Genomic DNA, 26210 nt, shown 5'->3' with positions numbered 1-26210 from the left:
ATGAAGAACATTTACATAGAGTCTGACAGATGCAGGAAATACCACGTCGCGCGAGAAACAATAGACAACGTAAGAGAATGCAAAATAATAGCAGTAAGACAATATACGAAACGAAACGACCTCGCTGGGAAAATAATATATCAAGAAATGGGAAGAATGCTGGAAGTTATACGAGAAACTCGACTACGAATACATACCTGGGACAATATTCAAAGACAAAGAACATAAACTTTACTGGGACCGCATAATTATAATATAAATAAATCAATTGCAAATAACAAACTAAATAAAACACAGAAATACAAGAAATAGAAACAATGTCTAATCGACTAATAATTTTTTAAAGAGAATTATTTTATTACATATCTATAATGATATTTATTGCTACGAACGTATTCAAAGACAAAGAACATAGATTTTACTGGGACTGCATAATTATAATATAAATAAATCAATTGCAGATAACAGACTAAACAAAACACAGAAATACAAGAAATAGAAACAATGTCTAATCGACTAATGATTTTTTAAAGAGAATCATTTTATTAAATATCTATAATGATATTTATTGCTCCGAACGTATTCAAAGACAAAGAACATAGACTTTACTGGGACTGCATAATTATAATATAAATAAATCAATCGCAAATAACAAACTAAATAAAACACAGAAATACAAGAAATAGAAACAATGTCTAATCGACTAATGATTTTTTAATGAGAATCATTTTATTAAATATCTATAATGATATTTATTGCTACGAACGTATTCAAAGACAAAGACCATAGACTTTACTGGGACTGCATAATTATAATATAAATAAATCAATCGCAAATAACAAACTAAATAAAACACAGAAATACAAGAAATAGAAACAATGTCTAATCGACTAATGATTTTTTAAAGAGAATCATTTTATTAAATATCTATAATGATATTTATTGCTCCGAACGTATTCAAAGACAAAGAACATGGACTTTACTGGGACTGCATAATTATAATATAAATAAATCAATTGTAGATAACAAACTAAACAAAACACTGAAATACAAGAAATAAAAACAATATCTAATAGACTAATATCTTTTTAAAAAGAATCATTTTATTAAATGTGTATAATGATATTTATTGCTTCGAACGTTTGATAACGCGAATGTCATGATCAATAATGCAGAAGCAGTGGGTATTTATATTTTTATATCTTCCCTTATCGCAAGAGCAATAGTCGTCGCTTTTCGTAATCCTATTAAAAGAAATCTGACAGCGTTAAATCTGGTGGCCTAGGTTGCCACAAAACAGGACCGCCACGTCTAATCCATTTATTTTAAAATTTAGTTCGTAATGTCCTACGCGTATTTTCAGCAAAATGCAGTGTGCACCATCGTGCTGAAACCATATCCTCATTTTCGTGTTCAACGGAATATTTTCCCAAAAGCAAACACGTAGGTAAAACCGTTTCACATGATTTTCAACAATTCCGCATCCGGCGTTTATTGATCATCGATATTGAGATGCAACAGCTCGCATCCAACGCGAATTTTCTTTGACCAGTAATAAGAGTTATGCTTGTTCACTGAACCAGTATAAAAAATATTCGTTGGAATAGCGAAACGTTTTAGAAAATTCAAACGAACGAGTTAACGATACAGTATTTCAAGAATCAACTTTTCATTACTAGACAAAATAGAAATTCTTAAAATTCTTATTTCTAAACGTGTACACAGACAGTTAAAAAAATTTAGAATGTAATGAGAAGTTTGAGAAACCTTGATCCAAAGAAATCTATTGCAAAGTGGCCTGAAAATTCTTGGGAGCTCGATTTGCACCGTTCGTTTGCCTCGACGCGGATGAGTCAAGCGAATCACTTCTGGTGGAATGGACAGCATCGAAAGAGGACGAAACAACAAAATAAGGCGATGAAATCTACCGAAGAATTGCGTAAATACGACGCTATCGGACGCAAAGCAATTTCACGTAGGCGTCGCAGATCACAAACAGAAATACCAAGCGACACGCGGCGCAATTCATTTCGTGCTCTAGCTACGTCGGGTGCAAACGCGACAACAGAGGAAAAAAATGTCGTATCCGCAGATAGTATATTTATTGATACGGGAAAACAATTGCGTCGAATTTATTATTTCGCACGTGCTCGCTGGACAACGTGTTATTCTCCTTTTGCACTGGTTTTTTTTTTTATCCCAGCGACCCATTTCTGAACCGTAGATTGCGCGAAACGCACTTTCATTCCACGAAGTTTCCGAGTAATTCCAATGGCGTTTGCAAAATTGCGATCTCTGTCAGGGACGATATCGTCCTAAATGGTCCTTTTGAATTTCCCGTCTTTCTAGTCGACGAAACTGGCCCTATTATTTAACAGATTTCGGTCAATTACTCTTCATTCGTACAAGAGAATCATTCGATAAGTAAAAAGACAAACGGTTGTAGTAAAAGTGGTTTTTAAATAGAAAATCAAATTCTTTTTTATTTTAGTTTGTTAATGTTACGGATTACTAATTGTCAAAGAGAACCGAAAACGTATATTTCCATCATTTCAGTGAAATTACAATCGGTTTTTGCAATTAAACGAATTCTTGTATCTCGAATGGCAAGCATTTTTAATTGCTAGCACGAATAATTACGGAATCAATGATAAGTCAGTGATAACGCATTTGTTTGATTATCGGCGTAGAATTGTTTGCTAACACAGAAAGTTTTTATTATTTACGCGGATAATTACGGAATCAACGATGAATCGCTGGTAACGTTCGATTATTCAAGTAAAATTATCTTCGTAGCTCGAGTATGGGGTAGTGTTTATTATTTGTACTGGTAATTATGAAATCTACAATCAAACGATAGTAAATGTTCCGATTATTTGAGCAAAAATGTTTTCAAAACTGCAGCTCGAATGCAGGAATTTTGTTACTATTTGCACAGATTATTCCAGAAAATGAGATTTTTATGTAACATTAGCTGCCTTAGAAGTAAAAACGGAAACGTGTGTCGATATACAGGGTGTTCCGCATTTTTCCATACAAGTAAACCTAAGACTAAAAATATTATATAACAAAAAATCCATAAATGCTTTGTTAAGAAGTTCCAACAAAAATATGAACTGTGAAACTCGATTGAGATTTAGGACATTAAAATAACAAAAAAAATAAATTTATAATAAAATAAAATCAATCTTTTGCAAGCATTCGATATCGTGAGTTTCTTTGCAATTTACTAAACATAAACTTGAAGAATAGTTAAAAATTTTATGACAACAAAAAGTTATCATCGAAGAAAGAATACTTGAGCACCCAAGATAAATGATAGAAACTAAACTCTGATAAAGAAATGTTTAAGTTAACCACATAATTCTACGTTAAAAATATTTTCTTGTGTCTCATCTAGCAGTTGCTCTCTTTAAACAAAACTTTAGTAAATTTGTTTGTTTAGTAAATAAAAAAACATGACATTTTATATTTTTGGCGTAATTCTTAACAAATCATTTATGAATTATTTGTTATATGAGAAATTTTAGAAGTCGGAATAAGACGAAAATCAAGAATACCAATTTGTTGATTGAGGTTTCGTTAAAAAGTCATTAACAAAATTATTGTCAAAAATTATTAATAAAATTTCAGCACCTACTCGAATTTTTTTCTCGAAACAGAGTAGGATTTCGGGGGTATGTCCATTGACCAAAAATGATTGTAGTTAACCCCCTGCAATTAAAAATAATTTTTTTAGAACGATTTGAAAAAATGTGTCGATTTTTCTCAAAAATTCGTTTTTCATTTTTAATAAATTTGTTTGACGTCCCACGCAAATTTTTTTTAGTACTTTTTTGTAGATATCGCCGAGCCCTACTTTCATACTAAATTTCATTGAGATACGTTCACTATTTTAGAAATTATGAACGTTTGAATATTGGACCATGTTTATGGGGTTTTTCTCATTTTACGGTGTTAACGCAGAACTTTTCCAACAGTTTTAGAATTTCTACATATTTTTCACTAAAAGACGCGTTGTTTGCATTTTAAAACATTAAAATCTGTCAATCCGTTCAGAAGTTATGATACTTTAAAGATACGCATAAAATATCGGGGAATCATTTTTGGCCTCACATTAGATTTTCGGTAACGAATTTTTTTCTCAACAATGCGTAGGAATTCGAGGGTATGTCATTTTACCAAAAATGATTGTAATTGTCCTCTGCAACCAAGAATAATTTTTTCATAACGATTTGAAAGCTTTTAATTTCGCCGAAAAATTTTCCAATCGGTGTGGAACTTTGAACGTTAATAACTTTTTAACGAAGCCTGAATCAACAAATTGGTATTCTTTCAAAATATTCCATTAAAATTTTTCCCAGAGGTGGCCAAATACCCTGTATAGCTATGAATAAAAGTGTGTACGGAAAAATGTAGAACACCCTGTATTACTGCGAATAAAAGTTACCGAACATTACTGCATAAGTTAGAAAATGTTGTATCGAGAGGTTACAATTGAAAAAGACAAAATAATAGTTTCATTTAACTTCGCATTTCACGAGGTATTTCCTTCGTTCAAAAACTTTTCGCTTGAGCTTAAGAATTCTTACTTTCTTCCAGCTACTGTTGAATATTGATCTTCATTTAAGCAATTTCTTATTTCAAACTTTTGCACGATTACAAATCCTACGGTGTAAGGTATATCGATATTTCGCGATTCTTGTTGTTGTTAAAATCTTTCGATAGAACATTTTCTCAACCCATATTTATTCAGAAACGTTTGTCGTGCGTGCAATTTAATTGCGTAATTCCGAAATTATACAGTTTAACTTTCAAGAGATTATAAGTTTGATGAAAACTTTACTATGCACGTCCTTTGAAGTGCTAAATCAATCACTGAACAATCGAATACTGCGATTAAATGGACCGTACCGCAAAAATAAGAGAGACAGGCTGAACAGTTGATTGCAGCGGTTTCGAAAAAAGCATTTCCATCGTACGCGGTCCACTCACGCGCTGCATTTTTTCAGAACAATGAAATGATTAGTCTCAAATGTTTCGCAAATAGCGCAGACTTTTCGCGTTTGATTCGAAGCGTTTCCATGTTTTCCGTTCCGACGGATCGAAAACATTCGACGTTGATCATTTCGTCAACAGACGTGTCACTGTTTAGCCATCGAACCCACCAATTCTAGTCGAAATTTTACGAAGCAGTCTGTGTATACACGACAATCAATTTTTGCAACCTGTCGCGCAATAAATTCCATTGCCATTCGTCTGGAAAGTGCAAAAGAAGCCAATGGACGCAGTATTTTCAACGACTCCGACACATTTTAAGCCCAAGTGCAATACAAATAATGATCAAGTCTGATGAAAACTGTTGAAAAATAAAATAACTGCCATTCTAAATACCTTCCTTAAGATATCTGTTAGATAACGCGTTGGTCTACTTAACTAATTTATACAGTGAGATATGGGTATCTAAATCTTTTCCTGACAAATGGAGGGAATCCATGGTTATCCCTGTTCTTAAACCTAACAAAGATCCTAGCAAAGCTGAGAATTATAGACCTATAGCCCTCACCTCCACTCTGTGTAAACTCATGGAAAAGTAATAAATAAACGACTTCTTTGGCTGTTGGATAACAAAGGTTTCTTAACTCCACATCAGTATGGTTTCAGGAAATATAAAAATACAACAGATCACCTTGTAAAGATGGAAACATTAATCTGTGATGCTTTCATTACTAAGCAACACTTAATAGTTATTAGTTTAGATATTGAAAAGACATATAACATGGTTTGGAAAGATAGAGTTATCAAAATCCTGACCGACAACGTGGTGGATGGAGAAATGTTACATTTTATAGCTAATTTTTTAAGCAATAGATTAATTCAAGTTAAGGCAAACGGTGCATTATCTGAAAAATTGGAAATGCAGAATGGCATACCGCAAGGATCTGTTCTAAGTGTAACTCTTTTTCTTCTCGCGATTAATGAAGTTTCTTTAGACATTCCACAGCCAGTTAAATTTTGCATTTTCGCCGACGACATTTCAGTTCTATGCAGTAGTAAAGATATGACCACTATTCAATATATCCGCCAAGACACACGTAACAAAATACAGAAATGGTCTAATAATGCAGGTTTCAAATTTTCAGGTAGTAAATCTGAATTTATTATTTTCTCTAGGTCTAGCAAAATCTACCCAAATACTAAGCTAAAGTTAGGAGCACAAGACATCAAAAGATCAAATCAGATCAAAATACTTGGCCTTTTATTTGACCACAAGCTTTCTTGGAAAGCCCATATTAAATATCTAAAACCTGAATGTATAAGCAGAATGAATATTATTAAAGTAATATCGTCCCGTAATTGGGGTGCTGATAAAACAGTTATCTTAAACACCTATAAAGCACTAATAAGATCTAAGTTAGACTATGGTTCTGTAGTCTTCTTTTCTGCAAATAAATACATCTTGAACTTTCTAAACGCTATTCAATCTAATTGTATAAAACTAGCCTTAGGCGCTTTTCGAACAAGTCCTATTCTGAGTCTCCTAGCTGAAGCTGAAGAAAAATCCTTAGAATTTAGGAGAAAGGAACTTAGCTTGACATACGCTATGAAGCTTTCAACTACACCTACAAATCCTGCTTATAATAATGTTTTCTGGACCCGTTATAATAGAAATTATGATGCTAAACGCTTCCGTCCCAAATCCTTTTCCCAAAGACTTAAAATATATTTAAATGATATAATTCAAGAAGTTCCACCAACAATACCTATTTCTATGTTGAGCATTCCTTCCTGGCTAACACCCTATCCTATAGTTGATTCATCGTTATCTGACTATTGTAAAGAACAAACCAACGATGTTACTTATAAAAATCTCTTTTATGAAATTATCCAGAAATATCCGGATCACATTCAAATCTATACTGACGGTTCTAAGTCCGACGAAGGACTTAGACTGCATAGACGCCATGATTTCTGTTCTATTTCTTATGCTGAAGCCTTTGCTATTCTAACAGTTTTAAAATTAATTATCAACTCCAACGACTGCAAATTTATACTTTTTTCAGATTCTAAAAGTGTCATCACCTGTTTAAAAAATTTTGAAACTAAAGAACCGATAATCCAGCATATATTCCAGCTAATTTTAGCTATTCAAAATAGCAATAAAGAAATTGTATTTGCATGGATTCCCTCACATGTGGGAATTATAGGAAATGAAAAAGCCGATTTAGCGGCCAAGGATGCTATAAAATTAATATCCTAAAATCTCCCTATCCCCTACAACGACCTAATTAGGGAACTGAACATAAGAATTAAAAACTGTTGCAACCATTTTTGTACTGTATTACTGTAATTCTTTTATTTCTAAAAAGAGTTGGTTTATATAATAAGATTTAAATATTATTAAGTTTATATTAACATTTATATAATAAGGTTTAACTATTATTATTATTAATTTGTAACTACGTATGGTATATACCGTCGTTGCTAATGACCTTGCTGTTCATGCGACCTTTATAAATAAATAAATAAAATAAAAAAAAGTAACTGCCACACTCAAAATCGTAAATGGCACGGGAAAAATATATTCCAAAGATTGCAAATTATTATTTATCATTTGCACTCCCTCTGATTTTTTAAATATTGTAGAAAGCGCGGGGACTTGTTGTGCAGAATATTTTCCAAGCTACGCTGAAGGAAACTTTATTATTAAATTAATGGAAATTCTCGGGTGCGCGTTAAACACGACCTGCCACTCTACAAGGTGCATATTATTTTTAAGAACCGATACCAGCGACAACGATCGCGTACATACACCGAAACGTTGTCGCCATTACAAAAGTGTGCCATTTTGTAATTCTAAAGTGTAATAGCGAAATACGTGTTCACCGGGCACGATTGACCAATCGAATCCAAGAAAGTGAAAACAGTCAATTTCACAGTGTTCGTCGAGCAGGCGCGGAGTAACGTTGCAGCAATAAACAAGGAATTTAACGAGGGTTATTCGCGATAAGCTCGAGCTTTACGTTCATAAGCACAGGCCGCGATCCCGTGGCCCCGCGGGTTATGCTTTGCGACACGCTTAAAGTCCGCGCGTTTGGTTCGTCCATCGGCTAATGGAATTTCGGAAATTTCGTTTGACAGTTAATCGCGTGTTTGTGTCCGGCGCATCGACGCGAAAGATATTTCATTATCCGTGGAAACAGCGCGTTAACTTATTTACGAGCCAGCGTCCACCATCTGCGACCGAAGGTAAGAACAACACTCGTCGCCTCTATGCAAATGTAATCTTGTCTCGTTTGCGAAATTACCGGCCCTTCGGTCCATACGGACGACCCCAATCGTCGAATTATGCGCAATCAGTGAACGAAATTCGTCGGTAACTTTATTTATATTATTTTAAACCAGCTGGTGCTCGTAACTTTCTACCCAGAGTTGAGCAAAAGAGAATTTAAAACTCTATTCGTTATAGAAAGACGCAAGTACTTTTCTGTTTCAGTAAAGGATATAATAATCTTATTTTAAAAAAGATAAAATGTTGTACAGGTTCAAGTTGCGAGAGAGAATTTTAAAAAACAATTTTCAGTGGCATCTTATTTAAGCTGTAAGTTATCGTGGAATTAGTACATGAAAGTATACGATATGGTTCTGAATACCTGCAACAATATGTCTGCTTCTGCTCCCTATCACAGACATTATCCTAGTCGGCGTGCTCGCGACCGAACAATAAGAAGAGTAAAACTCTTTTGGAAAATAGTTCTTTTGTGCCACGGTATCACGATCGTGGTCGCGTGCGTGAGCAACATAATATTGAAGAAAATTTTCTGGAAGACGTTCATAACGATCTTAAATTTATCAGTGTCGAATCGAGTGAGACGCTCGAGGAAGATAAAAGAAGATTCGAACAAACACGAAGAGTTTTAAGAGGTTTGATTACAAACCATATAGCAGCCAGTATAATGAGGATGACAAATCTTAATGGAGAGAATAGTTCGAGCCTCGATGGGAGTTCGAATTTCGACGTTTGAGGAAACCTGTACGATTTTAGGCTGCGGACTTGTTCGTATTCTCGCGCCTGAGGAACGCGGCGAGCGATCGTTCCAACCGATAGAGAAGAAATTTAACGAAGGGTTACGAGTAGGTTAAACCATACGCTCACAGCACGCGTTCTGCCGTGCTCAGCGACTGGCAAATGGGTTCCTTGCGAGCTGCAGTGGCCGGGCAGTTATTAGGCCGAGGAGCACGAGTCGCCAGGAAGGTGTTTAATAGCCCGCCAAGAGTACAATCGCCCTCGAAGGTTTTGGTGCGCGGTGTACACTTTACATATATTTGCATCCTACTGCCACAAATCCGCCTCAGCCTACAAAGACCCACGCGGCGTCCTGGCCGAAGTGTCTCTATCTTGGCAGACAGACTCTTTCACTGGTGCGCCTTGATTACACTATTTTAGATCCACGATCCAGGCTAAACGCTTCCCTCCGATTTACCTTTCTCTTCAGTCCAGTCCTCAGCCATAGATCACTCCATGAAGTCGTGGTCATCGAGTTATTGCTTCCTTTATACGATTACTGCCATATTAAATCTCCCCAATAAAACATCATACAACAATCATTCTGAAGTCGTTTTAAAGCTTGGAGCATCTATTTTCAGAATCCTCTAGCAGTGTTCTCCAGAGTCATTTCTGCGTCACGTGGGAGGGTGGAGAAGCGAGGGTGTTTTTTTTAAAAAATTGTTCGATTTCAAATTTTTTTAAGCGTTACAATCATCACGGATTTGAGGACTGAAGCCTCCTCTGTATAGCGACTCCTCAAAAGTTAATGTACGATTTGTTTTCGCAGTTTTATTGTACTTTGAATGAAAAATGTGCCACCAGAATTATTGTAGAATAACTCAAAGTACACCATGTGCAGATTGCACTGATGGACTTGTACCTCATAAAATAAGAATACATTTGTATCAGGAATATCGCGTGAATGCAAAAATATGTGTATTTTAATATATAAGACTTGATGACGACTGAGTAGCCTCGTGATTGTAAAACTTGACATCAAGAACGGATTGTAAAACTTGACATCAAGGGATTAATCGAACAGAGAGAAATAGAAGTAGTAAGCCTGAACGTGAACAAAACAGGAATCAACAGACCGTTATCCACAACATCAGAAGAAGGCAGCATAAAACCAGTCAAATTAAGCGATTTAAATTTCAAGACTCCAGATTTAAAACCAACGAAAAAACTCCATAAACCCTCTGAACAAACCATCAAAAAATCAAATCGGCCTTCATCCCCTGCCTTCAACCCTAACAAAATTGATGATATGTTCGAACCAGCTAAAACGTATACAGAGAAAAATTTTAATGGGAGATTCTAGAGGCTAAAATAAGACGAAAATCAAGAATATCAATTTCTTGACTCAGGCTTCATTAAAAAGTTATTAAAAAATTAAATTAAAAAATTTCAAATCATTCTTGAAAAATTATTATTGATTGTGGGGGTCAATTACAATCATTTTTGGTCATTACATATACCCACGAAATCCTACCCACTTTCGAGAAAAAAATTCGAGTAGGTACTGAAATTTTTAGACGAAATTAAAAAATTTCAAATCATACTAAAAAAATTATATTTAGTTACAGGGGTCAATTACAAGCATTTTTGGTGAATAGACATAGCCTGAAATCCTACGCGCTTTCGAGAAAAAAATTCTTTACCGAAAATCTAATGTGAGGCCAGAAATGCTTCCCTGAAATTTCATGCATATCTTTAAAACGTCGTAACTTCTGAACGGATTGAAGGATTTTAATGTTTAAAAAAGCAATCAACGTGTATTTTAGTAGAGAATATGTAGAAATTCTAAAAATATTGGAAAAGTTGCTCGTTGATCCCGTAAAATGTGAAAAACTCCATAAAAGTGGTCCAATTTTTAAACGCCCATAACTCCTACAATAGTAAAGGTACCTCATTGAAATTTTTTTCTGAAGTAGAGCCCATGAGCACCTACAAAAAAGTATTAGACAATTTTTTTGTAGGGTGTCAAACAAAATTATTAAAAACTAAAAACGAATATTTAAGAAAAATCGACAGGGGTAAGTGCCTAAATTTTTCAGCGAAAACAAAAGATTTCAAATCATTCTGAAAAAATTATTTTTGGTTGCGGGGCTCAATTACAATCATTTTTGGTGAATAGACATACTTCCGAAATCCTACGCATTTTCGAGAAAAAAAATTCGAGGAGGTATGAAATTTTTCGACAAAATTAAAAAATTTCAAATCGTTCTGGAAAAATTATTTTTGGTTGCGAGGGTCAATTACAATAATTCCTGGTGAATAGACCTACCCCCGAAATCCTACCCACTTTCTAGAAAAAAATTCAGTACGGGCGGAACTTTAAACGTTAATAACTTTTTAACGAAGCCTCCATCAACAAATTACTATTCTTAATTTTTGCCTTATCTTGGCCTCTAGAACCTCCCATTAAAATTTTTCCCAAAGGTGGCCGAATAGCTTATACAGAAGACCAAGAGCACAACCATATACTAAACTACCTCCAAATAAAAATTTTTCTCGAAAATGCAATCGGAGCACCAAACCTAATAGGAATATCAAAAGAATATACGACCAATGCTCTAGCTTTGGCACAAATGCTATAAAAAATTCGTCCTCTACTCAAAGAGCGAAGCATAAAGAACAGGATAAGCCGACTGCAAAATAAGTTAATTCAAGACCCACAAATAAAACAAAACACAAACTGATCATTGGAAATAGAAAGCGATTACTCTTAATATAAATGACATATGTAATACAGTAGAACATAAACGGATTTTACACCTACTACGAACAATTATAGCTTTTATTAAAACAGCACAACTCAACTATCCTCTGCCTACAAGAAACAAATTTTAAAAAAACACCACCACACAGAGCTGAAAGAATTCACTACATTCGATAGGACCAGAGACTACGTATACCACGCAGGTGGAGGAGTACTCATTGAGGTTTTCGAAGAATTTAATAGCCCCGAAATCCCACTTGACACAAACCTGGAAGCAATTGTGGTTACTGTATCTCTTCCAAAATAAGCAATTAAAGTTAAAGAGTAGATACTGTTGAAAGTCATATCGTAAATAAGATATTTATCGACGCTAAAAATGCTTGAAAATATTGATTCACTGAATAGAATTAATAATATTGTATCCAGATCGACCACACGAGAATTACATAAGAGCACCACCTGAAGAAGACGTCTCCACCTTATTGTGATAAATGAAACCTCACGAATCCAGATAAAACTTCCAAATTCACTAAAAGAAGAATAATAATAATACCAAGAATTCGATCAATATCCTCAAATTCATTCATAGCAACAAATCACTCTACGAATTTATTTAATCATAGACAAATAATAATCTATGTTACTAATGATCTCGTTGTCGACGCGACGTTAAGCTTTCAGTTGAAAAAAAAAATACAGACAACCATTTATCCGTAAACTGCCGCCGTCTGTCAAGACAGTAATAGACAGAAACACTGTCATAATTCATGACTGTTACAGGAAAAGCGCGACGGTCGTAATTAAATGAAACTTCACGTCTGCACAGACAGCAGCCAGTCGAAAATGGAAATGTTCCTGTAATAAAGCGACAAAAGACTATTTTAGATCTCGCATCTTTAATTCAGGTAACTCGGCGAAACGGCTGAGAACGACACTGGCGTGACAAACCGGTGGCAAAATAATCAAAGATTATATATCGGTGTCTCGTAGTCGCAATCACGGGTCTGCAGCGACACTATGCTGTGGATGCTCGGGCGACCGTAGTTGGCGAAGTTTGACAAGTTGGCGTAACAGGAACGCCGGTACCAAGTGCCAGGAAAGTTTCCGGGATGGATCGGTTGATGCATGGCCACGGAAGAAGGATGCACCGTGTCGGGAAAGGACGTGTTTCGCGGGACAAGCGTTACGTACACACGGAAAACGCTGAGTCTGCATCATCTTTGGGGCGAGTTTCGCGTGCATCGTGTCGAAGACCTTCGTAGTTCCGAAAGACGCACGATACAAACTCACACAACAATTCCTAACGCACGATTTGCTTGCAAATATTCGCTGTCTATTCCCAGTGGAATTCTCCGTGTCCTCGAATAATAATAAAACGAGCACGTTAACACCGACGCGTTTGGCCGACGTTCTGAAATCTTGGCTAACAACGCCCGGCGGAATACTATGAATTCTTTGTCCGTCGCGGAACGATCCTCCGCCAAATGCCAAAGATGGTATCCAGTTTCGCGAAAAATTACATCTCCTTTCTTGGCGCGTTTCGCCGTAGCCCGAGCATACTAGCGGCCAATGGACGGGGCAAACCTAATGCTACTTAACGACGACGTGGAATTTTGCAATCAACATTCTGAAACGTTAAAATTACTTGCAACAGTCCTTGTGTGTACGTGTATCCTGAGGCAGAATCACTTGTTGAATACTGTCGGAACACTTCGTTGGAAGGTGCTTGATGCAAATTTTGATCGCGTTTGCGAACCCGAGGGCGATGCTTGCAAAGTTTGGTACTTAGAAACTATTTATTACTCGATTTTTTCTTACGCAGCATCATGTTGTTTTGAACGAGAAGGAGTATATCACGTTCGAATAGAAGGAATTTCGAAAGATTTTGTAATTGATAAATATTCTGGAGATTTTGCATGCAAGACATATACAACGTTAATCATTACCGACTACTTCGAGAAATCCAGCGACGCTGGACATAGGATCGGTATTGACTTGGCACATGTAGAATCCTCTGTCTGTTTCTTTCGTATCTTTGATGTGGAGGGACCAGTTTCGATGGCCAGTATGCGTCACGGAGATTCGGTTATTTTTCGTGATAACGTGAGTTGTTATCGTGAGAATCGTCTGTGTGTCCATACGGAGCCACGCCACCTGCAACACAAGAATATCGTCTAAACTTTCGAGCACACAGATACAAATTATATTTTGAACCATTCTATGTTATTAAAAGCAACGCATAGGCTTGAGACATAGACTAGCAATTTTTATAAATTTGGCCCGTGCGTTAAAAGTGTTGCATCGAGGTGCAAGGAAACTACCTTGAAGAGTAAATTCAATTTTAAACTACCTTTCTTATTTTAGAAAACAAAGGATGTTATTGGCATCTCCTAAATCTTGGCATCCTTAGATGAAATATAGCTTTGCCCTAAATTGGACAATATATCATGCTAAAATTTAATAAATACAGTTTAATGAAATAAATTCCACGCCGTTGAACGTTCAACACTTTCACTCGTAATTTGATAACAAATTTAATTTTCGGTACAAACAAGCAAAATTGAATTATTTCAAATTTTCTGGCATTTGTTTCGCGTACCTACATGACCCATTTTGTTATTGTGGAGCTTACTACATTTAGCACATTGCGAGCAAATAGTTAAAAGACCACTACACAGAAAGTGCTGAAATTCATTCAGTTTCGCTCGCGCAATTAATCAAAGGAATTTGTTAAAAACTAGGAGGCTCCATCCTCGCTTCCCATCCTCGACATCGCTACCGTGCCAAACAGAACGCCTTCCGCCATCCTGAATTTAGTTTAAAATTTTAGTAGTTCAGGTACAGTTTGACGTGTTTGTCAATTTAAATTTGAATACGTTCCACCTCTTTGAAGTCGTTTTGGCTAATTTTTATATATTCAGGCGAGCATCCGAAGACTTTTACACGTCTCCAATGATTCTTGATGTGCTCGTATATACTTTCCCATCTGAAGTTGCGCTCTAAGCCATAAAGATAAAAACATCCTAAAATTATCAATTTTATATACAGAGTGTTCGGCCATTCCAGGAAAAAATTTTAATAGGAGATTCTAGAGGCCAAAATAAGGCGAAAATCAAGAGTATCAATTTCTTGACCGAGGCTTCAGTAAAAAGTAATTAACAAATTAAATTAAAAAATTTCAAATAGTCCTGGAAAAATTATTTTTGGTTGCAGGGGTCAATTACAATCATTTTTGGTGAATACACATACTTTCGAAATCCTACCCAGTTTCGAGAAAAAAATTCGAATTGGTGCTGAAATTTTTTGGCAAAGAAAAAATTTTTCAAATCGTTCTGAAAAAAATTATTTTCGATTGCAAGAGTCGATTACAATCATTTTTTGTCATTACACATACGTCCGAAATCCTACACATTTTCGAGAAAAAAATTCCTTACCGAAAATATAATTTCGGCCAGAAATGTCAGCTCAAAATTTCATGGGAATCTTTAAAACGTCATAACTCCTGAACGGATTGGACGATTTTAATGTTTAAAAAAGCAAACTACGCGTATTTTAGTGGAGAATATGTACAAATCGCAAAAATATTCGAAAAGTTGGTCCTTAACCCCGCAAAATGAGAAAAACCCTATAAAAATGGTCCAATTTTCAAACAGCCATAACACCTACAATTGTGAATATATTTCAATGAAACTTTTTTCTGAAGTAGAGCTCATGGATACCTACAGAAAAGTATTAGACAACTTTTCTGTAGGGCGTCAAACAAAATTACTAAAAATGAAAAAGGAATTTTTAAGAAAAATCGACAGGGGGTAGGTGCCTAAATTTCGACGAAAAAAAAATTTTTCAAATCGTTCTAAAAAAATTATTTTCAGTTGTGGGGGTCAATTACAATAATTTTTGGTGAATAGAGCTACCCCCAAAATCCTACCCACTTTCTAGAAAAAAATTCAGTACGGGCAGAACTTTAAACGTTAATAACTTTTTAACGAAATCTCCATCAACAAATTAGTATTCTTAATTTTCGTCTTATTTTGACGTCTAGAATCTCCCAATAAAATTTTTCCCAGGGGTGGCTGAACACCCTGTATAAGACTTGATGACTATTCTTGTTGAAATGTGAAGAAACGGAATATACCATATTAGAGATCACGTTAGCAATCTACAGTGACTGTCACTTAAAGTCGTACACCTGGCGATTCAATCGATTTTCATTTATAAATCGTAAAATTTACAATAAATGACTGAAATACAGATACAGGCATATAGTTCTATGCTTCTTTGTTTAATATATTACAAAAGTAGAACGAAACTTCCAGTAATTATTAATATAACAAATGCAAATTGTCGCTACGTATGAAATAAAAACAGTACTTATTTTCGTTTATATTTAATATATATACGGCTTATGTTAATATTTTGTGGGGTATCCACGTGCATTTTCAATGTATTGTGGTCATCGAAACATGGATTTAATTAAATTTTTCTAAAAGTTTCTTTATTTGTAATATTATGTAATCACAGATGTACTATTACATTCATCTCGGATAATTGGGAAAGTGTTTCAAGAACTTTAGTGCTGTTATTGGATAGCTAACTTTGAACCACGTAAAAATTATATTGCAAATCGTTGTCGGCATAAAGTTTGAAATTATTTAAAAGTCCCATTTTGTTGTAACTTTACTTTAAATTACTTTTCAATACATTCAGATAGGTCAATTTTTCTGTTAGATTATTTATAAATTTTCAATGACACTTAGAAACAGTTGAATTATATTTACTCTAAAAAACTGAACTACAGAAAACTGATTCGTTACTGTTTCATAACTATAGAACCAAGCATTCAAATGTTGTTTTCTGTCGATATTTCATCAGTTTTGTTTTATCTAGTGTGTTGCAAGTGTGGTAATACTAATTTGGTTAATCATGCCACATGGAAGTTATTTAAGAGAGCAAGAAAAAGGCAAAATTTTAGCTTTTCACGGAAGTGATGCGAAAATACGTGAAATTGCACGTAGATTTAGTTGTTCTCATAATGTTGTGATGAATTTTTTTTAAAGTCACGATCAATATGGTCAAAATAAAAAAGGAAGACCAAAGAAGGAGCTTTTTCCCAGATTTCAACGTTTAATCTTTAATACAGTGAGCAATTCCAGTGAATTAACTTTTAATGAAAACACTTAGTGAAATCAAATTGGAACTTCAATTAAATGTATCTCATTCGACAGTACATCGAATTATTACAAGTAGTTCTCGCATAAGAAGTAAAATAATAAAATTTAATTAAGGTTTCACGACTATTAAATCGACATAAAGAAGCTAGACGAGAGTTTGCGTACACAAACATTGATCGCAGTTGGAATAATGTAACAAAATCTAAACGCATTTACTTTACGTATTAAAAACATTTCTTTGGAGCATTGTTGTTCGAAAAATCCATGCTGGTAATAAACAGTATCAAAATATATCCGAACTAAGAAATGCAATTACAACGGCGTGAGGTGAGGTATAAAATACAACATGATAAAACCAATAAAAAGTATGAAAAATCGACTAATTGAAATTCTTCAAAATAAAGGAGATCTTACATGTTAATAAATTATTGTTATAACTTAATTCAATTGTATTCTCACTACAATATTTATATAATTTCTTTAATAAAAATACCCCGTTATTCCGGTTTTATAGTTATGAGACAAGAATAAATCAGCCTTCTGTAATTGTTCCTTTTTCTAGTGGATACAATTTATCCTACTTTGACGGACCATCGATTCTTAACACAATTTCAAATCTGGTACACTTTGTTTTTCATTATTTTAGCAGCAACAAATAAAAATTGAAAATTTTTGAATGGTTTCATACAATAATTATGACATCCAGTGTAGTATTGAAAAAATAAAATGTTAACGTAATAACATATTATAAAATATTATAAAAATCACAAAACTCTACCGTTTGACTGAAAGTGTTAACCGAAAATGGAGGACTCAGGAACCGAACGGGCAATCGTGATTTCCATGCATCGATAAAACGTGTCTCATTGACGTATGGTAACCGAATGCTTGCAACCGTATATCCGGGATCCGGTTTTGTTCCCGTAAAGAATACGATGGACGACGAAAACTCTCAAAGCCGTTCAGGCCACAATCAACGCGCGAGGAGCCTCAAAAACTGTCGCCAGCAGTCGACAATCGACAACCGGATCAAAAGAGAAATAACAATTTGCCTGACCCAGATGTTCCGCGCTACGTATGCATTACAAAATGTAACCAACGTTCCCCACACTCCATTCCCGTTCCCTCGTTTTATTCGATCCTCGCCACTTTCGTCTATAACCCGCGGTATTACTTTAGATACAAACTCCGACAAGCAGCGAGCATTGTCTTGTCCGCGGCGGGCAAGACATTCCGTTAAAAGTATACCGTATAGCGTCGCCTCTAAAAAAGAGATCCCAACGAAACGAATCCGCGTGCAATATTTACAAACGTCCGTTAGACGAGTCTTCCGCTTTCTCCTCTGTCCTCTTTTCTTTTCGTCATTCCTTCTGGAACATTTCCTTCCACACCCTTTCTAGGGCCTGGACGCCACCCTTATCGTCGTCGCGCGTTGTCTTCTCAATGACTCATTGTCCAAGTACTGCGACAATGGCACCCGACGGTTACCAGCTGCGTCCGTTACGTAAAAAGAAAAACTTCGTAATTAAAAGTCGTAATACACTCGACGCCGTTTTAGAGCGCGTCTTTCCTCTCCCTCGCGCGCCATTCATGGCCGCCGCATTTCCCACCCGATTTCTTTACCCAGACTGCGCACATCCGCTTCATCCAACGCCTCCATTTTGTCCTATGAGCGTACTAGGTTGGTCCATAAGTTCCTGCGGGTTTCATTTCATATTCGATGTAACTCACATTTGTCTATTTATTATACATCGCTTGGTAGCTTGTTTTCATTGTTTGGGTTATTGTGAAGCTTTACGGACGATATTTATTTATTTGTTATTATACGGGTAAAAAAATCCATTAGATTTTGTCCTATGAGCAATGCACTAGGTTGATCTATATGTTCCTGCGGGTTTCGTTTCATATTCGATGTAACTCACATTTGTCTATTTATTATACATCGCGTGGTAGCTTATTTTCTTTCCTGGATTATTGTGAAGCTTTACAGACATGTGGGTCAACTAGTATTCATGCACGATATTTATTTATTTATTATTATAGGTATAAAAAAATCTATTAATTTTTCCGTATCAAAATTTCGAAATCTTAATTGCGCCATGTTCTCAGCTTGCGAGATACCATTACCATGAGCCACCTAGTCGTAGGAGGGGGTATGTGTTCGAAAGTTTCACGAACTTCCCTGGCAGAACAAGGGTGAAAAGCAGGAGACGGATGCGTTCGATAAGAAAGACGCTACAAAGATGGAGGGAGGGAAGAAAGGTTGAACTTGGCATGGGAAGAGGTAAACGTGGCGAAAGAAGGGGTTTGTAGGTTGTGCACCTAAAATGAGGAGGGGGATCTTTCAAGCATGATAAAAGAGACACGTGCAGTATGTGCTTGTTGAATAGATGTATCTACAAGATTTTCATATAGGATATCCTGCAAATAGAATATACCCAGTTGGACCTACGTAGTCTTAGAACTCGATCGAAAACGATATCTCCTTCTCTGATTTTTTGGTTATTTCACGCAAAAAATATCAACCACGACCGTGCGTTGTTTTTAAAATTATACAAATTATAAAGTGCTTCTTAATTTTTACTTTTCGTCTTATGTAATAATGCACGTTTATTTCTTGTATATGGATCAAGTGTTCTATCCTAGTATAATTAAACACATACTTTATATTTTTCTTTTTCATTTCTTTAGCCCCAATTCTTACGCGAGCCTCTGAAGGGTCGTGATCCCTATTTAAGAAGCTCTGGTCTAGACTGTAGTTTTTCTTTCCTGAGTAGGAAAGAATTTAATTAGATGGTCTCGTATACTTAAGTACGTACGTGTTGGTAGAAGTAAAAGTTCATCTTATCACAAACGTGTTCATTAAATTTTGTTGCCCGACATTAAAAACGTGTAATAAAGGCACAAAACTATAGTTTAGAAGAGGAAGAAAATACATGTTCTACCAACAGATTTCGTTTTTTTAATTACGAAGTTAGTCTATATAATCATTTCTCTACAATTTTACATTTGGAGAAACGGTAACGCTAATAAGATTTTCTTAATCCTCGAAAATAAATTAATTAGAATTTCGTTGAGAGCAGCATCTCCAAGGTTTGTGTGCAACAGACTTATTGTAACATTCGTACACGCGATATTATTCGCCCGTTTAGTCGCATTTATCTGCAGGAGGGTTTCTCTTCTTTTGCCTGGCGCGGTCGTTCCGAATTAACGTCAGAGTAATTATTCATGTCTGTACGTAGCAAAACACACCTAGCCAAACCTCGGCTACCGCAATAGACTTCGGTTTACAAATGATTCGTTTCGCGGTGACGATATAATTGCTCGTCACTGTAATCTCACAGTGACACGTCCGCGGTTGGAAACTCGCTTAAACAAACAATGGAGAAAGTCTCTCTGCGTTTTTGCGTTCCACCCCTTCGCGCCTTGTTTCCTCTGGCGCGCTCAGTGTTCCTCTGCCTATCGTCAGGCTGCATCTCGTTCCCCCGGTTTCAGCAACCCCATTCTTTCGTCGGCGTCTGCACGGTCTGCAAACGCGTGGAAGCCCGAGATCTCAGAAACTCGGTGACGTCTCTTTATTTTCGTTTACGTCAGCGGCAACGCGCCGTCCGCGATAGCTGTATACGCCTGTCCCCCTTTTTCGTACGGTTTTATTTCCCTGTTCTTTAATTTACCAAGGTACCTCGAGCTTTTACCGCGGACCGCGAGTCGGTGAAAAACGATCGGAGAAAGTTTCCACCGCCGAAGAATGGCTCTGCGGTAGCCACGACGATCGCTCATCCTTTCCACTTCGATTCCGCCTTCTATCTTTCCACAGCTCGCGCGCCACGCAATCGACCACGGCCGATAATCAACGAAAAGAACGAATATTGGCGAGGAGTTTCGAGCGATACGGAATGATCGAGCAGCTGTCGGTGTTTCGACCGCAATTTTTCTGCCGGGACTGTATATGCGCCGCCGCGGCAAATATTTATTCTCATCGAAAACAAGAGTGAAAGGGACGTTTAAAATTCGAAACAGCTAACGGGCGTCAATCGTAGGTGCAAACACGCTCGAATCATCTGGTACGAATGTTGTGGGTGGAGTCACTTTTACTTTCCTTTTTGTTATCGGGTACTCATATATTATTCTTTGCTATACAGGGTGTTCATCAGGGTGGTCGTTAGCTATAGGGATCAAAATTCTTGTTTTAGTTCTTTTTTGACGCACCCCCATAGATTGTGATACTTGATGAAGAAATCATTTATGCCAAATTTTAGCGTGATTGGACAACTAGAACACGTGCCACATTTGAATTGAAGTTTTTATCGATTTAAATTATATCGATTTTACATTAGAGTCGAATGTACTTGTATCGTCTTATTCTAAATTTAATAACTGATACTTTTTGGTGAATTTATAATTCCTTTAGTGTAGAATAATAACATTACGTGTGATCTCCAATACTATCTTTCAATTTATTATTAAATATCGCATATAACATAGGGAGTGAGTGGCTATGTTTTGCCATACGATATTTTCAATTGAAAGGACAAGGAGACAGATACGATCATGTGTCAAAAAATTACGTTTCTTCGCATCGTGCTAGGTTCTTTTCCATTTTTTACGAGAATTAATAAAAGCCGCTTGATTGTTGACTTATTGTCGAAATTAATATACAAATATTATTAATATACAGGGTGTTTGGCCACCCCTGGGAAAAATTTTAATGAGAGATTCTAGAGCCTAAAATAAAACGAAAATCAAGGATACTAATTTGTTGATTGAGATTTTGTTAAAAAGTTATAGAAACATGTCCGGCCACACGGTATATTTTCGGTAAAGAATTTTTTTCTCGAAAGCACCATAGGATTTCGAGGGTATGTGTATTGACCAAAAATGATTGTAATTAAACGCCGCAATCAAAAATAATTTTCCAGAACAATTTGAAAGTTTTTAATTTTGTTGAAAAATTGCACACCTACTCGAATTTTTTTCTCGAAAGTGCGCAGGAATTCGGGGGTATGTTTATTCACCAAAAATTATTTTAATTGATCCACCTAGCTGAGAATAATTTTTTTAGAACGATTTGAAATTTTTTTTCGTCGAAGAATTTAGGCACTTTATCCCATGTCGATTTTTCTTAAAAATTCATTTTTAATTTTTAGTAAATTTGTTTGACGCGTTACGGAAATTTTATCTAATACTTTTTTGTAGGTACCCATGAGCTTTACTTCAGAAAAAAGTTTCATTGAAATGTAATCAATGTACAGGCAGTGATATCATCCTTGTAGAAAAACAATTTATAACATTCTATGTAGTTTAGAAGTAGAAAAATTGTAGCACTGTTATGTTAGCACAATTTGAATTTGAACCAACAAACTGAATATGTATTTGTCTCGTTCACATCACACAGAGCCCTTGCTTTGGTTTTAAAGTATCAATACTGGTCGATTTGTTCCGGTAGTCAAACTATTTCGAATATATCCTATAACACTACTATTATTAAAATAAATTAATATGTATTGTAAATAAAAAAATCATATTAAAGATATGTGTGTTTACTGTTTACATCCAGATGGAAAGCATCATTAATTATGAGTTACATTTACGTCTCATTAACGCGTAGAAAATTTATTTTTTTAATTACTGTGAATTTCTAAAGTAAAGATTCTTCTTTTAAAGGTTCTTTAAAAGAAACGATAAATAAATACCTTTTCGGTTAATAAAAAGCTTTTTCGAAATTTGTATTACTGCACTTTATTCCCATAAAGGTATTCAATAAGTTATACTCAAAACATTTTTTTGTCAGATTGGCGTAAATGCCTCAAATATACTGGCGACCGTTAGGATGAACACCCTGTATATTTCTTCTTGTCTGTTCTGGATAATAGAAATCTCGATATTGTTTCAAAAATAAATAGCTTGTACTTTAAGAGCAACTAAACTAAATTTCTTGGACGAAGATAAGGAAAGTTATAAAGGAATCGATTGATATTTAAATTTCTTATTAAATTTCCTGTAGTTTCGGAACACCGTGTGCACAAACGTCGATTACTCGAGGCTTCTTGTATCGAACCGTCAGAAAGACGATTAAACATCGGACCATTTTTACGATGGGAATTCAAAAAAGTATTTAAAGCCGTTCAATCGTATTGGAACGATCGAGTATCTGTCGATACGCCGTTTACAATTTTCGCGTCGTGACTTCGGCCATCGTGACTATTTATTTGATGAAACAATAAAGCGAAACGAGTGACTGAAATTATTAACGTTATCGATATAATATAATATCGTATCGCGTTTAACGCGGTGCGTGAATTAAGCTATTATTCATTATTATTTTTACATTCGTATTTAGGCAACGTCTACCGGGTCGGCTATATTGACTATCCCGGTCACGTTCACAGGATTCACTTCTCCCATTTTAACGCGAATAAAGTATATTTTTAGTTTTCTATTTACTCTTCTCCGATATCCGTGTTTGCGTTGTTTGTAAACATCGTATCAGTTTATTTATCTACGCCTTTGTCGTTAGTTGCGAGTGAGAGAGTTATATAGGACAGGGATTTTCAAATTTTTCGAAATCACGTAGCACAAAGATTAACGTTCAAAACTTTTGGTACCTGCCATTCCTTTCACGTTTTTAGAATTCGTAGTTTACAATTTTTTTTTCGACGAATCCGTGTTACGTTCGCCCCAATCAAGCGACCCAAATAATGTCCATAAGACCAGATTAAGTCGAAGTATCAACGATTTACAAAATGCAAATTTTTTTAGCTTTAAAGCTATACCCGTTTTCAATCCAATCTGATTGATTGAAGAAATATAAATACCAAAACTTGCATCGTTTCTAAACATTCGCGCAGATTGTTATCCCTCGGTTTCAGTTTTTTTCTTTCAAACCGAATAACACGTTTCGACTAGATGCAATCGCGCGGGCATGGCTCGGACATCAAAGAATTTTCGCCATCGGTATTTCGATACTGCGAAAGAATCGTCGAAGGCGACAAGATATAGCCAACGACAAAACAGGCGTATTGGGTTATTCAAATTCTCTCGCGGCGTGCCACGGCGTTGGAAAATATTGAATATTCTGGCGTGTAAATATTGGAAAATTCTGAAACGGGGAACATTGGGCAGGGGCTGGAAACCCGTGCACCGTAGTAGTAATCGAAGCCACATAACATTTACGAGCAAAACATATATCCAAGCGCATCATTCACTTTTTCCACGGCTGCACCCGTGTCCATATTGAAAATGAAAGGCGTGGGTGCTGAGATTGTCCGCACGATGGAACACGAAACGCGAGATTAACTGGGAACGTTCGATTCAAAATCGAGTTTCTAGAAAATCAATCTTTTTCAGGTGACAGTCGATCCTTTTTAATCAATCCTTTCGATTCGTTTCCACGACGAATTCTTTTCATCGAGAATGACTTCGATATTGACGTTTTCGATGAATTTATTAAAGAAAGGTAACGATAAAAAAATGTATGTATATTGCAAAAAACATAATTCAATATTATTTTTCGTGTCGATAAAATTGGCACAGCGCAATGCAAAATGTACCTGCACAGTCTATGAAAGAAGGGAACCTGAACGAAACTAGTCCACTTCTTTGTCGGTGGAGATCGATTCGGTCTCTTTAAATGACAAACTTAAAAGTATCCGTCGTTTCAGAGAAATGATGTCGTTGGTACCAATCAGCGTTCGGACTTCAAAGAATGGAGGGGTATCAGAGGTCGATGGTCAGGCTACAATTTAATTCGATAGATTGTCGGGGGACACGAAGATAAGCATCTGTTCGCAACGTCAAAGTTCGCCAGAGGCAGAGAACGAAACAGTGGAGAAGCAGGGCAGCGGAGAAGGGTGAATTCGATGCAAGTACAGAGGGATAATTAGCCTCGGTGGAGCAATCCGCATAATTATTGTCCACGGGTACGTCTGTCCCTGTCGAATGCTTTCCGTCCTCCGATCACCGACCTACCGCCCCAGCTTTCCCGCCCCCATTTGAACGTTTTACATCGACCGACAAACATTCCTACCACGATCGTGGCACAGTATCACGTCGATGATCCAAACAACAACCAATGAACCGCTTTTACCTAAACAAGGAATACCCTGTTAATTGTAATCGCTCGTGAACCGCGGCTGAGCTAATTACAAAGGTAATCATCGTAACGAATGTCACATACACATAATCCTTTCGTGGACGCAAGCCAGAACGAACGCGACGAGAGGCTGCTTTCAAATTTGCGACGTAATGGCTGCGCTAAGTGCGGCTGTTGCGGTTTCCACCGTATACGTTCATATTTATATAGAAATCTTCAGAGTCAGCTTATTTTTTTTAATAACGTTTCAACGATCCCACGGACGGTCGAATGCACCAGCGTATATTATTTCGAGTAGTTAAATCCAGAATAGGACCTTGATATACTGGGTGTTCGGCTACCCCTGGGAAAAATTTTAATGGGAGATTCTAGAGGCCAAAATAAGGTGAAAATTGAGAATATCAATTTTTTGACTGAGGCTTCGTTAAAAAGTTATTAAAAAATTAAATTAAAAAATTTCAAATCATACTGAAAAAATTATTTTTGGTTATAGGGGTTAATGACAATTATTTTGGGTGAATACATATACCTCCGAAATCTTACCCACTTTCGAGAAAAACATTCGGATAGGTGCTGAAATTTTTCAGCGAAAAAAACTTTTTTCAAATCGTTCTAAAAAAATTATTTTCGGTTGCAGGCGTCGATTACAATCATTTTTGGTCATTACATATACCCCCGACTTCCAACGCATTTTTGAGAAAAAAATTCTTTACTGAAAATCTAATGTGAGGCCAGAATGCTACCCTAAAATATCATGCGTATCTTTAAAACACCATAACTTCTGAACGAATTGGACGATTTCAATTTTCAAAAAGCCAAACGCCGCGTATTTTAGTGTAGAATATGTAGCAATTATAAAAATATTCGAAAGGTTGTTCCTTAACCCCGTAATGTTAGAAAAACCCCATAAAAATGGTCCAATTTTCAAACAGCCATAACTCCAATAATAGTGAATATATTTCAATGAAACTTTTTTCTGAAGTAGAGCCCATAGGTACTAAAAAATTTAGACACCCTGTCGATTTTTCTTAAAAATTCGTTTTTGATTTTTAAGAAAAATCGACAGGGTGCCTAAATTTTTCGGCGAAATTGAAAAGTTTCAAATCGTTCTGGAAAAATTATTTTCGGTTGCGGGGATCAATTATAATCATTTTTGGTGAATAGACATACTCCCGA

General features: G+C 35.9%; 1 protein-coding gene across 1 annotated transcript in view; it reads right to left on the bottom strand.

Moving 5' to 3' along the window:
• Window positions 1-26210, bottom strand: part of LOC143342152 (lachesin) — a 248704-nt gene that overhangs the window by 48869 nt on the left and 173625 nt on the right. Inside the window, exon 3 of the mRNA XM_076765734.1 lies at window positions 13718-13925. Within this exon, the coding sequence (XP_076621849.1) occupies window positions 13718-13925 (208 nt within the window). The remainder of the gene's footprint in view (window positions 1-13717; window positions 13926-26210) is intronic.

Source organism: Colletes latitarsis, chromosome 5 (genome assembly GCF_051014445.1).
Source record: "Colletes latitarsis isolate SP2378_abdomen chromosome 5, iyColLati1, whole genome shotgun sequence".
In the NCBI taxonomy this organism is placed as follows: Eukaryota; Metazoa; Arthropoda; class Insecta; order Hymenoptera; family Colletidae; genus Colletes; species Colletes latitarsis.
Note: the sequence above shows the minus strand (reverse complement) of the source record. Positions and strands in the feature narration are given on the sequence as shown.